The following is a 15,578-nucleotide window of genomic DNA, read 5'->3' on the forward strand; positions in this document are numbered from 1 at the left end:
GTAGAACAAACGTTAAAATGAGTACTATTCTGATAAAAGAACTATTTAGAAAGATCAAATTTTTTTTTTCAACTGCTAAAGTGCAGAACTTGTATTCGAAATTAAACTGCCTCCAGTTGATATCGAAACTTCTGTATTTTTTTGACAAGTCTCTGCAACATTGTAATTAGAAAATAGTACAACACTAACTCTAACTTTAACCTGAATGAGGTATAATCAAGTATTCCAGATATTTGTTAATTTTGGATGAGAGTGGAACAGTTTGAAACTAGCTTGCGAGGCATTCTTTAAAATAAACAAATAAAAGTGAGAATAAAACGTTAAAATAACATGCGTTAACATCCCGCTTTAATATCAAACTTCGTGGCAAATAGCTTTGCATATTAGGTTGGATGGTTGGTGATGCACGTTCCTTTCTGCATGTGGTGAGAGCAAAAACCCTGAACTTCCAAAAGGGAAAACTCTGCCACTACCATCTTCACCGTTTATGATCTCATCTTCAACTGAAAATCCCTAATGGTAATCATTCACATAAAAATATAATTACAACCCAGATCTTTACAACAAAGGTCATCGTCGAAAACACCTACTGAAATTGGTTCAGCCGGTTTATTCGACTTGATATGGAATGCAGGATTTTGACAACCCGATACTGAACGGCCCTTGTTGCCCAGATGCATATGTTGAGAGGTCGCATGTACTTGACATCACGATTTGGGATGTCACATGGTAGTTCACGTCGCGATTTTGTATCACACACACTTTCGATGAGGGGAGGCATTGTCCCCTTATCAAAAATTAATTTCTGAGGTACTTTTGATAAGGAAGCCTTACATGGTACGTGGTGGAGTAGTTAGCTGTGTATTACGTCACGGCGCTGTGTATGTTTTGAGAGCACAAGATAGTTGACGACCCTATTGGCTTGCCATACCCTTTCGAAAAAATGGAAGCATTGCCTGGGATCATAGATTATTTCAGAATAAGTTTTTCCTTAAGAAAAGAGAAGTACGAGCTGTCCTGTAGAACGGAACCGACTTCTTTAGAGTATTAAGAGAAATAATACCTGTTTGAAGTTAATGAGAAACTCTGGTGCTAATTTTTCCCACGAGTTCACTGTGTTTCAGTATTTGTGTTTTATCACTCAAAACATTCTGTATTTAATTTGCAGCTCCAGTATATTCTTGAAGGCTTTTCCAATAGAGAAGTCCCGTTTATGGAGGCAGAGATACATCCAAGAATCATATAATTCTTATTGTGTAATTAAGTGAAGCCTAATGGTTTTTTTTTGTTTTATTGTTAATATGTCTAATATTTACACATATCTAAATAATTCACCTCATATTCATTGTTATAATCTAATTATCAAAACTCTAACAAATTTTTGTAAAGAATTTCAAAAAGTAGATGATTACTATTCATATTTCTGAGCAGCGATCATCACTTAGAGAAAATATGCGATGCTTTGCTTGCTTGATATGTATAATATCTAAGAAGGATGATCTACATCAGTGGTTCCCAAAGTACCGCCCCCTTTAGGGAGCTTGGAACGATCGGGGGGAGATAGTGACCTCATGAGCAAAAAGGGGGGGGCGTTGAATTGAAGTAAGGGGCGCTAAAAGCTTAAAGGGCAAAAATTATTTGCTGAAAAAAATGTATCATGAAACCATCTGATGATATAACTGTTGAAAAACGTAAGTATAGGTCGTAATGGTTGCTTTATTTTCCAAAGAAACGTACAAAATGCAAGTTACAACCAATCAGCGTCGAAGCCGATGACAGGTCTTAACAAGTAAAGTGTTGGCTAAAAAAGATAACGATTTATCGTATTTTCCAGCACTTAAATAAACATTTTTGAAACAACAAACATTGGCTGGTATGTTTTCAGCAGTATCCAAATTAGATGATGATGATGATGATGATGATAGGTTGCGCGCCTCTGACAAATTTCCTTACTGATTGCTAAATCTGGAAAACCTCATAATGTTGATGAAGTAATCCTACTAATAGTAAAACAAATGGAATAAGCGTGCAAAACTGAATGTAACTAAGAATGTAATTGCTGTTACACAACTATTATTATGTAATTAGAAATAAACATGGCATAAAAGCAAAAATGTGTCACATGTAATAAGAACTAATTCTTAAATATTAAATAATCTGAAAATAAAATGTTAAAACGAAAGAGAAACAAAAATAGGAATGAATTAACATATAAACCAAGTGATTTTCAAGACAATAAAATTAGCAAAGATAAAATTATTAATTATGGGACCTAAAAGTCCCATAATTAATAATTTTACTATACCATATTTTCAGCTGACTAACTTCCCTAGTTAGTCAAATCTTGAAACGGGCAAGTGGGATTCCATCTTAGAAGCTCATGTTTATATCATGAGCTTCTTAGATGGAAGCTCATGTTATAAACATGAGCTTCCATCTTACTTCCATCTCACTATATTTCATACAATAATAGGTAGTATTAGATTTTAAGGGACCAGCAGGTGGAAGCAGCAGTCGTCTCGCCTTATAGAATGATTTTGAATCATTGACAGCCTTGGATCTCAACTATCAGCGATTGGTAAGAGCAAGCGTTGATTGACTATCGATCTTTAAAAAGTCAGTTAGGGTTAAAATAACCTCTCTAAATATGTATTGAAGAATATATTTATTAATTAATTTATTTATATGTAATGAATGGTATGGTCGAAGTTTTTATTTTCTTTATTTATTTTTAGAATTTTCCTTCTTACAACTATCATTTTGATCATGGGGCAACTAAAGTCCGAAACATTATCTCATAGACAAAACAGAGCAATCAACATTATCGCAGAAGATTTCCACCAGGCGTTTGAAATAGCTCAAAGGAAACTACGAGGTTACAAACACCTCCACTGTGAGTGAACATTTTCAGTTTATACAGTGTAATGTTATGAAAAGTATAGAAAGTAAATATATACTTTCTAAATAATCAAAAATAAAAATAATTCCTTGTTATTTATCTGTACACACACACACACACACACACACACACACACACACACACACACACACTGTGCGAATATATGCACTGCTTGGAAAGAAGCCAATAGTCTCTCCACTCATGGGCATCGTGCCATGTAATGAGTTACGTGTTTGTTGCCGGTAGAAATTGGAGGAATGATGCTCCCAAGTCAGTGCAGGTGTGTCCGAGTGAAATCTCTGCAAGAAAAGAACTGACAGAGATTGAAAGAGGCGTTGTAATAGAATGCAACATTGCAGGCCTATCTGTTAGGCAACTTGTTTACAAACTGGGTCATCCTAAGTTAAAAATCGAGCAATCCAGCCGATACGTTGAATGCGGAGTTACAGGTATCGACTAGAACACGAATCTGAAGGAAAAAACATTCGGAACCGAGGCTCGCAAAATGGGTTTTCATAGTAGGACTGCAATATGCAATCCCCATATTACTGGAACTGCTGAGGGTGCAGCAGATTCCCAGTGAACGTCTCTTGCTACAGAATGTAACCCTATGAAATTAGGAGATGGAGTGTGATGGAATGGTTTTGTATTTCTTGGTTTTGGTCTCTGACCTCTGTTTGTAATGACAGAACATTGAACTTCGAGAGGTATCTGAACATTCTGGACAATGTAACGTCTCCTACTTTGTGGCGTTTCTACGGAACCGCCATTGTCTTTTTCAAGAAGACAATGCACCCAGTCATAAGGCTGCTGCTGTAACTGCGTTATTTGTGAACGTCGGCACACACCTGACTGTCTTCCTCCACGGAGAACTAGAGCGTCAGGTGAGGTCAAGAGATGTTCGCCCCACAACAGTCCAGGACTTCTTTACATGCCTACAAGGAAGAATGGTCCAAAATTCCCATTGATCACTGTCGTATGCTTGTGAAAAATATGCCCTGTAGGACCGCTGTAGACATCGCAGCGAAAGGAGGTCTTTATTTTGTTGGATTTGAATATGTTGAAGAGGATAACTGTTATATTCTATTTCTCAAGCATTTGGTTTAGACTTTCTCTGTGATGGTGAAACTCAACGAATAGTATGTTGTACAGTTTCCTGTGTACTTTTGCATGAGGTATTCCTCAATGACTGATGAGTGCTGTTTTTTTCTTCTGTGTTTTAGGTGGAAATATAGATGATGGCTTTTGCAACGATAATGAGATTGCCAGAATTGTTCTGTGTCTGATTGCAAGTAACTAGACGTGTTATGTAGGGCCTAATAGATAACTGCCTTTTGTAGGCCAAGTCAGATATATATGGTCTAACGTTATAGATGTAGTGCAGAATAGGAAAATTCTGAATCGGTAAGCTGTAAATATGAGGAGCACTGTTGGCTTCAGCACGATATAATACTACACACATCCTTCATTGGATTCAGTCTTGTTTAGTGTTTGCTGAATCATATAGAAGCCACTGGAAATCCGTTGCTATGATGATATGAAAGTATTCATATTAAGAAAATGTATCCAAAGTGAAAGTGATTTTATTGAGAAACATTGTATGAAAGCAGATACTTCGAGGTACCTTTCATTTGTTTTATTTATTTATTTTTCATTTACATATCCCTTTAGGATGGACTCATTCCTTTTGCAATTCCCTTCATACTATACAAAATCGCTTGCACTTGGGATAATCACAAGTTACTTAAATAATATAAGTTGTATTTGATTTACCGATCACATTTTTAAAGAAGAATGTTTTTTTCTATGCAGATCCATTAGTTCCAGTTGAAGAGATTGCAGTCCGAAGACATCTGGTCACCCAAAAACCGTTCCCTCAGAACAAACAATCGGAAGAAGTCGCGTGGTTATTTGAAAATGCATATCGACACTTGCAACAAAAGTAAATAGTCTAATATTGTTAATATCTTTAATTTAAAATAAAAATTTCACACTACAGATTAAGACATTTTATGCCGCACTGTCGGTATGGCTTTAATGCAGCCACTAGGCACAACTTTAAAGGTTATATTTCCTAAATTACTGTATATGATACTCAGAGTTGGTTGGTCTTCTAGGTCACTATAGCTGAGGTTTAAGTTATCTTGTGCTTAATAAACCTTGTTAATGATTCCTGGAATAAGTCATTGTAAATAATATTTAGGGAGTTGTAAAGAAAGAAAAATTTCATAAATGAAGTATCGTATCAATTTATGACCGGAGTGAGAAGCGTCACATGGCACTGGCGAAGGAAATACGAAGAATCTGACTAAAATAAATTAATTTTGTGGTTAAGCTTTTCTAATGTAAGTTACCTCTCGATTTGAAAAATGGCAGTAAATTTTTGAAAATATAACGGATGTGTCGATGAACAAACGTTTTAGGAGCGAAACTGAATTAAAAAAAAAAAAAAAACGCTTACTTTCTCTTTATGATTTTACATACATTAAAAGTAACAATTTTAACATACGTTAAGGTGCTGGTACTAATCTACATTGTTTGTGATTTGGATTCACTTAAATAAATAATAATTCATAAATTATTATTCATAAATATTAATTCATAAATTAATTATTGATAAATATCAATATTTAAATATACTTACCAAATACAGTATCTTTTGTAATCAAGATGAGTAACTATAGCAAAAAAAAAAAAAACATAAACCATAAAAACTGGAAAAGAACTATATTAACAGTTGTCACACACAAATTCAAAAATTTCTGTAAATAATTTTGTAAATATTATGATTTACAAACGTTATTTATTTTGGATAGATATGGATAAAAATTACAAAATTATTATTTTTTTTTAATTCAATTAGTTTACTCGATTTTTTAGAAAAATATTTCCAAAATTAGTCATAATTCTTAGACACTTATTCTTTTTTAACATAAGTTAAAATAAATAATTCACATATGTATATTTCATTTATAATTGTTAAATTTGTCATTTTACAATTTATTTTAATTTTGTGGCATATTTAGGATATAAATTAAAAATTACAATGAAGAGTTACGGGAAAATTAGCAAAATATATACACCAAACATTAAGGCAATAAAAGTTACACTAAGAATTAAGGAAATAAAAGCAGACTAAGAATGTTTTAATATAGTATTTTATCAAAACCAACATTATGATAGTGAAGCAAGAAGCATGCTTAACATATTGAAGAATGGACAATAAGAGTAAGTGATAAAAGAATCATTTAAACAGAAATTAAATATGTAAGAACAGCGGGTTATACAGGACTAGATAAAAATTGAAATGAAGCCATACTGAAAGAACTAAACCAAACACTAGCAATGGAAAACAGAAAAATACAGAACTAAATGGAAAAAGCATCTCGAACGATATGATAATTCATGTATGTCATACATGAATTATCATATTTCATCTATACCCAGAAAGATGAAATGCAAACCCAAAGATCATAGAAACAAAAGCAGATCGATGAAACGATGGACTTACACGGAAACAGTCTACCTGACCTAGATTCGCGAAAGAAGTAGAACAAATCTATCTTTTCATTTTATGACATACATAAATTATTTCTCTAAAATTTTCCAAAGGCAGTTTACGGAAATTTTGCTATTCATGAAAAAAAGCTATCTAAAATTTTCCAAATGCTTTTGTGGAAATATGTAAGCAGATGATCTCTCTACTTTTAAAATAAACCTTTTCAAAACCAGAATTATAGGATGTAAAGTGGATATTATACAATACAGCGCAATATATAGTTCATGTTTAACTGTAAGTTAGTTATTAAATGATGATCGGGTGAATAATTAGTTGAAAGGCAAAGATTTATGTTCTCTTACCACAGTTATTCTTCATTTGTATGGATAATATTTTAAAAAAATAAAATAAAAACTTCATGTTAAAATTTACCTTAAATCTTTAATTTTGCAGATGAAATCCAGCAGAAGACTTCAATACTAAACTAAAACTAAGTTTAATAACTACTATAACAAATTTCGAGTAGTAAAATCAACAATAAAAATAAAGAGCTAGGAACATGGATAGCATGGAAAAGCGAATAACGCTGAGATAGACAACCACAAGTAAATATGAGCTATTTATGCACGAAGATGACAAAAAAATACATATGGAAATCAATAATAGAATAAACAAAACTGGTATTCTGAGGATCCAGATGAAGAAATTTATATGGAATAAGAGATAAATTAACTAAACTACTAACTAAGAGGTGTGATATAACAGTTTCAAACCAATTTTAATTCATGGATCTAAGAGTTAGAGTAGAAATAAATAGTTGATCAATGACTGGACAAATACGAGAGCGCGAAGAAAAATTAAGGGATCAACATGTCACCAATGGTAAATTGGTGACATGTTGAACCCCTATTTTTTTATTAATTATTATTTTTATTAATTCGTATTAAAAATGAAGATATTAGGAAGTAACCTGACATTTTTGACGTTTAAAAATTTGTGATCAGAACTAATGAAAGGTAGCATGGTCACTCAGCTAGAATGAGAGAGGATTGCCAAAAGAGGTTTTTTGTGCTAGGGCGGGGGAGAAAAAAATCCAAAGTATGATTAACTAGACTGATCAATTCAACGTAGTTAGAAGTACTAAAGAAGATAAGTACTATAAGATTGTGCAATATTGGAGATTTGAGAGACATTAAATTAATTTGGAAGAAAAATTGCTAATATCACTTGGACTTAATTATTCAGTATTATCAGTGTCTTATCTTGTAAATTCCACAATGGAATGCGTATCAAGAATTTATAACATATATTATTTATATATTATGTATAATTTTGTACCTTTTGCTTTATTTGTTTTCAGGTATGGTCTATCTTCGTATGAGATGGAATCCTTGGGAAGGGACTCGCCATTGTGGGGATCTAAAGTAAATGAGCTTTATCAGGGCTGTATAAACCAGTTTAACCACCCTTGTGATTCAACATACAATTTCAGAACTGCAGATGGGAGTTGCAACAACTTACGGAATCCCGAATGGGGGCGATCATATACATGCTACCGTCGGTTTCGTCCATCATGCTATGGTGATGGTAAGTTACGCTATCAATCATATATCATTAAGGTATGGCGTAAAACTGTCTGCTATTAACTTTGAATATATTAATTAAATATGTATTAAATATGATCTTCTCTTTGTAATCTTAACAGGAATTCTTTACGAATGCAGCATAATACATACTTAAAAAAATTATAATTACAAGTATGTCTTAATATGTCCTATCATTCGTCTTTCAGATATTTCAGCCTTTCGAAGATCAGTAACTGGTGCAGAGCTCCCTAATGCTCGATATATATGTGACACCATCTGTCCTGATAGATATCGGCCGATCAGTGTAAGTTATATGTACATGCTCTTTGGCCAATTCATTAGCCACGACATTAATCGGACACCTATGACGACAGGTAAGTAGTGAAATCTTAGTTTCATTTAATAAAACCTCGAATCTTTTCACTACTTTATTCCATAGTATACAACAGTTTTCCCTACTCAAAAATCTGATGTAACTCTTTCCTTATTTTTATAAGCATTGTCTATCCCCAACAGTGGTGAAACCAAACAGCGCTTTTTTTCTTCTTTTATTTTCCCCCCATCGTACTACTATTTCTTTCTGTGTTCAAACACTGCACTACGGTTTTTAGGAAAGAATTACCAGTAAAAAGGAAGTTAATCCTAATGACATCGTGATATCCTTGGCATTATAAAAATTTATAAATTTGATAAACTACTAATTTTATTTATCATTTTCGACTGTTGTCTTCTAAAAACTTTTCAACAATATGTACAACAGGAGGTGCTTTCCAAATTTCACCAAGGCTCTCTGGGAATTTATCATTTTTAATAATTTTTTTTATTTAAGGTCCAACAGATGAAACTTCTCTGAAGTTGGCTTCTAAAATGTAATGGAATCTTATTACAGAATTCAAGTCAGTTTTTGTCCAATGAGTTAATTTTTATGATAACCAGTTTAATACGCAATGGTGGAAGAAATATGTTCTTTAAGTTACTATTTAAAATTTTTATATTATTTATATAAAATATTTTTGAAAATAGTAATATTTTTTTGAAAATAATAGTTAATAATAATTTTAAAAAAATTTAAGATTATTTGTAAGCTAAAATCTAGTAGACATAATGTCAGACTTGTCTTTCACATCTTAATATCAAGAAAAAATATTTTTTTATCAATACTGTATACTACTTGTTGAAGCTGCTGTAAAAGACAAGTCTAAGCTGCAGAATTGAAGCTCCTAAGACGACTCGTAGGCTATAAAAGAATAGAAAAGAAATAAAAGAATGGACAAGATAAGAAATAAAGGAATAAGAAAAAAATATCCATAATTAATATAACAGAAGACATCACAAACTACAGAAACAACTGGAAAAACCATGTAGAAAGAACGAGTGAGGATAGATGGTCAAATATTGCCTGGAAATAATATAAACCAAAGGGACACCGATCAACAGGAAGACCAAGGAGGAAATGGACAAAAGACATTTTCAAACCTTGAAAACGTTATAGCAAACAATTGCCTAGAAATGCAAAAGTGAGTGAAAAAGAAGATGAGGCATCACTGGAAAATTGGTTGAGAACTGAGGAACGAAACAGGAGAAAGGATGTTGGAGAAGGTGCTGCATTTTAAATACTTGCTTTCAACAGAATATTGTACATATGGACGTCACCTAATGGAGAATACAGAAATCAGATAGATTATATTATTGCTAGCAGAAGGTGGAGTGCTATCCAAGCAGCAAAAACCTTGTGCAGACTGTGGGACACATCATGAATTATTGAGTTAGAGTTAAATTGAAATTAAGAGCTAAGAAGAAACAAAAGGACAGTATCAGATTTGATTTACATCCCATAAATTAAACATTTAAAATAGAAGTCGGAAAGAAATTAAAAGTTTGGAAAAGATAGGAAAAGAATTAGAAGAACTGTAGGAAGAAACAAAATGTACAGTCATAGAAGCAGCACAGAAGACTTTTAATAAAGCAACAAGAAAGAAAGATTGCAAATGGTTCTCAGAAGAAGCTATTTAAATAGGAAAGGAAAAAAGAAAAATGAAACTTCAGAGAAACAAAGAAAGGGTTACACAACTGAGTGCAGATTTCCAAAGACAGGCCAGGAAAGATAAGGAAAAACGTCTAAACAAAAAATGCAAGGAAATTGAAGAAAGCAATATCATGGGTAGAACCAGAAATCTGTTTAGAAAAATAAATGATGGTACAGGGAAGTTTATCCCTAGATTACGAGTTGTAAAAATGAATTCAGGTAAATCTGATAAAAACAAGAGTGAAAAATCTTATGGAAAGAGTATGTAGATGATTTGTACAAGAAAGATGATAATGTTGGAGTAGAATTGGAAAGGAGAGAAGTTGTTCAGGAACCCATGATAATGAAAAGCGAAGTGATATTAGCCTGGGATAGCTGCCAGAAGGAAAAGCTCCTGGAACTCATGGAGTTGAGTGGAATGATTGAGAGCATCTGGAGATGAAGTAGTGAATATATTGACTGAAATTTGTCAACAGATTTGGAAGAAAATATACTGCTCTAGAGATTGGAATACATTGTATTCATCTCAATTCCAAATCCCAGAGATTGTGAGAATTACAGAACAATCCCTTTGATTTCACATTCAAGTAAAATTATGCTGAAAGTGATCCAACAATGGCTGAAGCCATGTGTGGACAGAAACATGCCACAAGAACAGACATAATTAGTAGAGGTTCAGAAACTAGAAACTAGAGGCAAACATGAGATGTATTATGGAAAGAACAAAAGAATTTTAGAAGGAAGTAATCATTTGTTTTATTGATTATAAGAAAGCTTTTGATTGCGTGGATCACAACAGGCTGTGGATTGTAATGAGATCAATGGATATGCCTGAATATCTAATTCTCTTGATAAGAGAACTGTATGACAACCAAGAAGCTTCAGTAAAAACAGTCTTTGGTGAAACAGACAGTGTTCGAGTGGAAAAAAGGATGCAGCAGGGCTGTACACTGTTGCCCTACCTTTCTAATATTTATAGTGAATATGTTATGAGAATGGCAACTTAGACAAAGATCCAGCTGAAATTAAGATCGGTGGCAGAAAAATAAATCATTTAACATATGCAGATGATAAATCCTCAAAGTAGAAACTGAGGAAGATCTGGAGGGAATTGATTCTGTTTGGAAAGTAACAAAGCTGGTCTTAATTTAAACATCAGCAAAACAAAAGGGATGGCTTCTGGCAATTTAAATGAATTTATAAGAGAGGAAGATAAAATAAAAATCGTTGAAAGTTATGATTTATTGTAATCCAGAATCAGAAATGATGGTAAATGTGAAGATGAAATTAAAAGAAGGATAGTCATGAGGGAAAAAAGCAGTGTTAAACCTGACAAAAATTAAGAAATACAGAAGTCTGAGTAAGGCAACAACGAAACTTATAATTATCAAAACAATGGTATTTCCACTATCGATGTATGGATATAAAATCTGGATTATTAAGAAGAAATACAGAAAGCGAATTGATTCATTTGAATTATGGGTGGGGAGGAGACTATTAAAAATCACATGGACTCCAATAATGACCAACCAACCAATAAGAAGGTTTTAGAGAATGTGAAGACAAAATGCTCCTTGGAGGCGATGATCGCTAAAGAGAAGTTGATGTATTTTAGGCATATTATGCGATCTGATGAATCATTGGAGAAGACGTTATGTTGAGGAAGATTGAAGGAATGAGAAGAAGAGGAAGACCCGCAAAACAGTTGGATGGACAACATAAAAGAACTTACCAACTTGAATTTACAGTTACTAAAAGAAAGGACAAGAGGCAGAGTGGGATGGAGAGTCTTTGTTCACAGTATCACCAAGATTTGAAAACGCCTGAATGGCACTTAACTACAACAAATGCCACTTCAAGTTTTTCTTTTCTGGATCTTCTGTTATCAGTTCTATCCACTTTCTTCGCTCTTTTCAAATCAATGAGATCATATTTATCGAATCCATTCAGTCAAATTAGCTTTAAGAGATGTTGCAATAATGAGGAGGCTAATTATCTTTGTCTCCAAATTTACACCCAAATTATTACACATAACGCTGTGTTAAACCTTTTGTTGTATAATCTAGTCAATGACTATGTTAAGAAGTAGTCCCAACATTACACAACACTGATTTAACGGTCCTTATTACAATCTATCCTGACATTTTCTGTACGATAAAACAACCTTTACTTTCTCTATACATTTTCTTTGTAATTCTCACAAATGTATCACGAAATCCAAAGCTGTGCCGAAATCTATAAAACTTAGGAAGGAGGTCTAAATTAACTTTGTAATTAATAACATAAAATATAGAAAGAAAGATCTATGGTTGGGAGAGATAGAGGCATTAGGTGTAAAAGACAAGTGTAATAGGACAACCGGAGCTGATATGATTTTATCTAATGACACAGGCCTGGGCCTGTGTCATTGGATAAAACCTTTATCCAATGACCCCAGAGAACTTTTCAGACCACCCAAGTATACTAGCATATCTCTTGCGTTCGTTAAAGATTAACATTAATACAAATGATGATATTATTAACGTGCCTTCCATGCAGAGTTGGATAAGGTGTTAAATAATCCAAGAATCGTATACAAACAATTAAATATGGAAAGCTTCTTTTGTTTCTTATTTAAAAAGAAGATACTCAATTACTTTGTTTGTGTTTGTTTTGTGTTGTATTTACGTAACTACTAGATATCCAAAACTGTAAATATTTAAGCAGCAAATATGATTTCAATTTTGAAATTTCAAAAAAAAAAAAAAAAATTTATTAGATCAGATTTAGTTTATGACAGTTATACACATGTGCAAATTTGGATCTCAAAAATAAATAAATAAATAAATAAAATAAAATAAAAACATTTCGGTAATATAATTACTTCATAATTACATTATATACTCCGTAAAATAATTATAACTTGCTGAAGACCGCATATGTTCCAACTAGAACATTGGATACACTCTTTAACAGCATGCTGAAAATGCTAAATTTTCAGCATGCTGAAAAAAAATGCTATAATGCTAAATGCCATTATTAAATCAGAATGATATAACAAATGAAGAATGTCAATACATCATTTGCTTTGCTTTTTTTTTTTTATTTTCAGATGAAGATACTAATCAACCACTTCGGTGTTGTCCACCCGAGAGTAATTCCCATCCACAATGTGCTCCAATAGAAGTCGCTTCATTTGACTCCTTTTACCCGAGATTTAACATTACCTGTATAGATTTCGTACGTTCTATACCGTGTGCGGTTTATGATGGTGGTAAGTTATACTTGAGCGTGTTATCTGTAAAAATATAAACAACTGAATTCGGGGATGAATATTATGGATTTTTATTATTTTAATTTTAATTTTAACTCTTTAAAAGTCGAAAAGAGTTAAATTACTCCTATTGATATATAATGAACAACATTTTGTTTAGAGAAGAACGATAATAAGTTATTTCTATTTAATGTTGGCGGATGTTCTGAATTCTGAATTCTTTCTGAATTCAACCGCTTGTTAATAAAAATTCTTGAAGTCGTTCATGGTAAGCTTGGATACAAAAAAAAAAGGTTCATGTTGGATTCGGTTAGTTGGTTGATTTGACTACAGGAAAGAGAACTCAGGCTATAAGACAAATGTTTTGTATCTGAAAATGGATGCCGCTGTGCATGTTATGTAAAATGGAAAGACAAAAATCACGAGTTAAAAAAACTCTCCCTACATTTGAATCTAGCTAGTTTATCTTTTATCGAAAAATAAGCATTTCTTAGGTACAGCGACAGGAATCAAATGCAGGCCTTTCATACAAAACATTTGACCGGGCATCACAAAAGCAAACAAGATTGCTTTTTTTTTTTTTCTGGCTAATTTTCCCCATCATTGAATTATTGCGTGTAATCTTTAGAGATGAAAGAAATCTGAAATAAAATCATCATTTCCGCTAAGCTACATGGTGTTATACCCGAATCAAAAGTGGACTTAGTGGCATGGATGCAGGTGCTTCTATATCATAAACGGATAGGACATCGTGGTTGTTCACTATGGATGTTCGAGAACTCAATTTGATGTCATGAAGTTCATTTCGTCCTTATTAACAAATTTCAAAAGTCCCATCTAAGAAATATTATTACAGTATTCTTCTGAGATTCACAGGAAGCAGATAAAAGCAACTTAAAATGTGTAAATTAAAAATATGTAATCTAAAAACAGAAGAATACATACAGTGTTCTCATAATGGCCTCTTATCAGATGTAAAGCTTTATGTACATAATTATAATGACTGGTTCAATGATGGTTTAGTTTTAATGCAGAAAGCAGAACAGTCTATAACGCAGAACTACAACCTTATCGTGTAGCAGTGCCTATCAGAGAAGTAATTTGGGTGGATTTCTAGTAGACAATAACGATGATTTGTTTTTATTAATATAACACTATCGATTTATTGTACTACAGTGCTGTTATCAAGTTATTACTTAATGAATTTATGGTAAGTGAGGCAGGTTAGGAAGTTAATAAAGTATTGTTTAAATAAAATGCGTCTCCAACATAGGGTTATCAGAGTTTATAACGGTGAACTTGGATCTATCGGGTTAAAAGTCTGTAAAAAATATGTAGCACCAAGAATCACCTGTTATACAATGAACTAAAAAAAGAAAAAACAGTAGGTACTTTTCAAAGTATTTCATAAATAAGGCTTCCAAGTACATTTTACTGTTTGAAATCATTGATAAATTATTTTTATTCATTTCACAGTCTTTATTGGAATGTTTCATAACCTGCTCAGTTTGAAACAAAACAGTTCCTATCAGTGACACTACTTTTTTTTTTTTATTGTCACCTAAATTTAAACTATGAGAAGGTCTGCGGATATGCTCAACATTATATTGCCTTCAAAGGTCTGTAGAACATTTCTAAACATCTGCATCAGACAAAAAACGAACAGAATGTTATCGAGATGAAATGCATATGTTGTTCCCTGCACTGGTGAAAATGGAAGAAAATAGTCCGTTTCTTAGATGTGACTTATATACCACTGTTATATCTGTATATATTAATTTCGAAACACTAAGACCGTTAGAATAAATGACTGAGGAATTATGTTTTTCCTGCAGGGGCTCCCAGAATTCCGATGAATCATGTTACACATTTCATCGACCTTTCAACAGTGTATGGCAGTACACAGTACGAAACCGACTCACTTCGAGAAGCAAATGGAACAGGTAAGTGCCAATTGTCAAGTTTTCCTTCATTTCTTTATGTTATGTATTAAATTATTTCATGTATTTCTTGACATGTTCTTAAAATAGCACATAAGATATTTACCTTGAGACTTTTAGAGAAAATATTTTCGATTTCAACGAATGTAAACACTGATGTCTTGAAATAGAAACATTGTACATATTTGCATTTTTCGGAATCACTTATTGTTTTTTGGCCAAAAATTACTCTTTCGTGACATTGATTTAAAACAATAATTGCTCTTAAGAAGTATTTCATGTTTTATGTTTTAAAAGATTCTCATTGCATTGGCTTTAAAATCATCAGTTCCCAAAAGGAGTTCCTTCTTCTCCCAAATCGTATTTGCTGATCTC

The 15,578-nt window shown here is 32.7% G+C and overlaps 1 protein-coding gene and 1 long non-coding RNA gene across 3 annotated transcripts in view; one reads left to right on the forward strand and one right to left on the reverse strand.

The window, feature by feature from the left end:
• Positions 1-15,578, forward strand: part of LOC150109933 (salivary peroxidase/catechol oxidase-like) — a 42,303-nt gene that overhangs the window by 4,678 nt on the left and 22,047 nt on the right. The window contains exons 3-8 of one of the 2 annotated variants that reach the window (XM_090397317.1): positions 2,736-2,893; positions 4,712-4,841; positions 7,759-7,985; positions 8,191-8,358; positions 13,102-13,263; positions 15,099-15,206. In XM_090397317.1, coding sequence (XP_090253443.1) covers positions 2,736-2,893; positions 4,712-4,841; positions 7,759-7,985; positions 8,191-8,358; positions 13,102-13,263; positions 15,099-15,206 — 953 coding nt within the window. Of the gene's footprint in view, positions 1-2,529; positions 2,894-4,711; positions 4,842-7,758; positions 7,986-8,190; positions 8,359-13,101; positions 13,264-15,098; positions 15,207-15,578 lie in introns of those variants that run through there. The other variant, XM_090397316.1, reaches the window with a different exon arrangement.
• Positions 1,697-6,247, reverse strand: LOC150109934 (uncharacterized). Its single transcript, XR_016548765.1, has 2 exons — positions 5,544-6,247; positions 1,697-2,000 (listed from the first exon to the last, which is right to left on the reverse strand). It is a non-coding gene; the product is annotated as an uncharacterized LOC150109934 (long non-coding RNA).

The sequence above is a fragment of the Typopeltis vanoorti genome, chromosome 1, assembly GCF_054136105.1.
Source record: "Typopeltis vanoorti isolate ZY-2024b chromosome 1, IOZ_Tvanoo_1.0, whole genome shotgun sequence".
Lineage (NCBI taxonomy): Eukaryota > Metazoa > Arthropoda > Arachnida > Uropygi > Thelyphonidae > Typopeltis > Typopeltis vanoorti.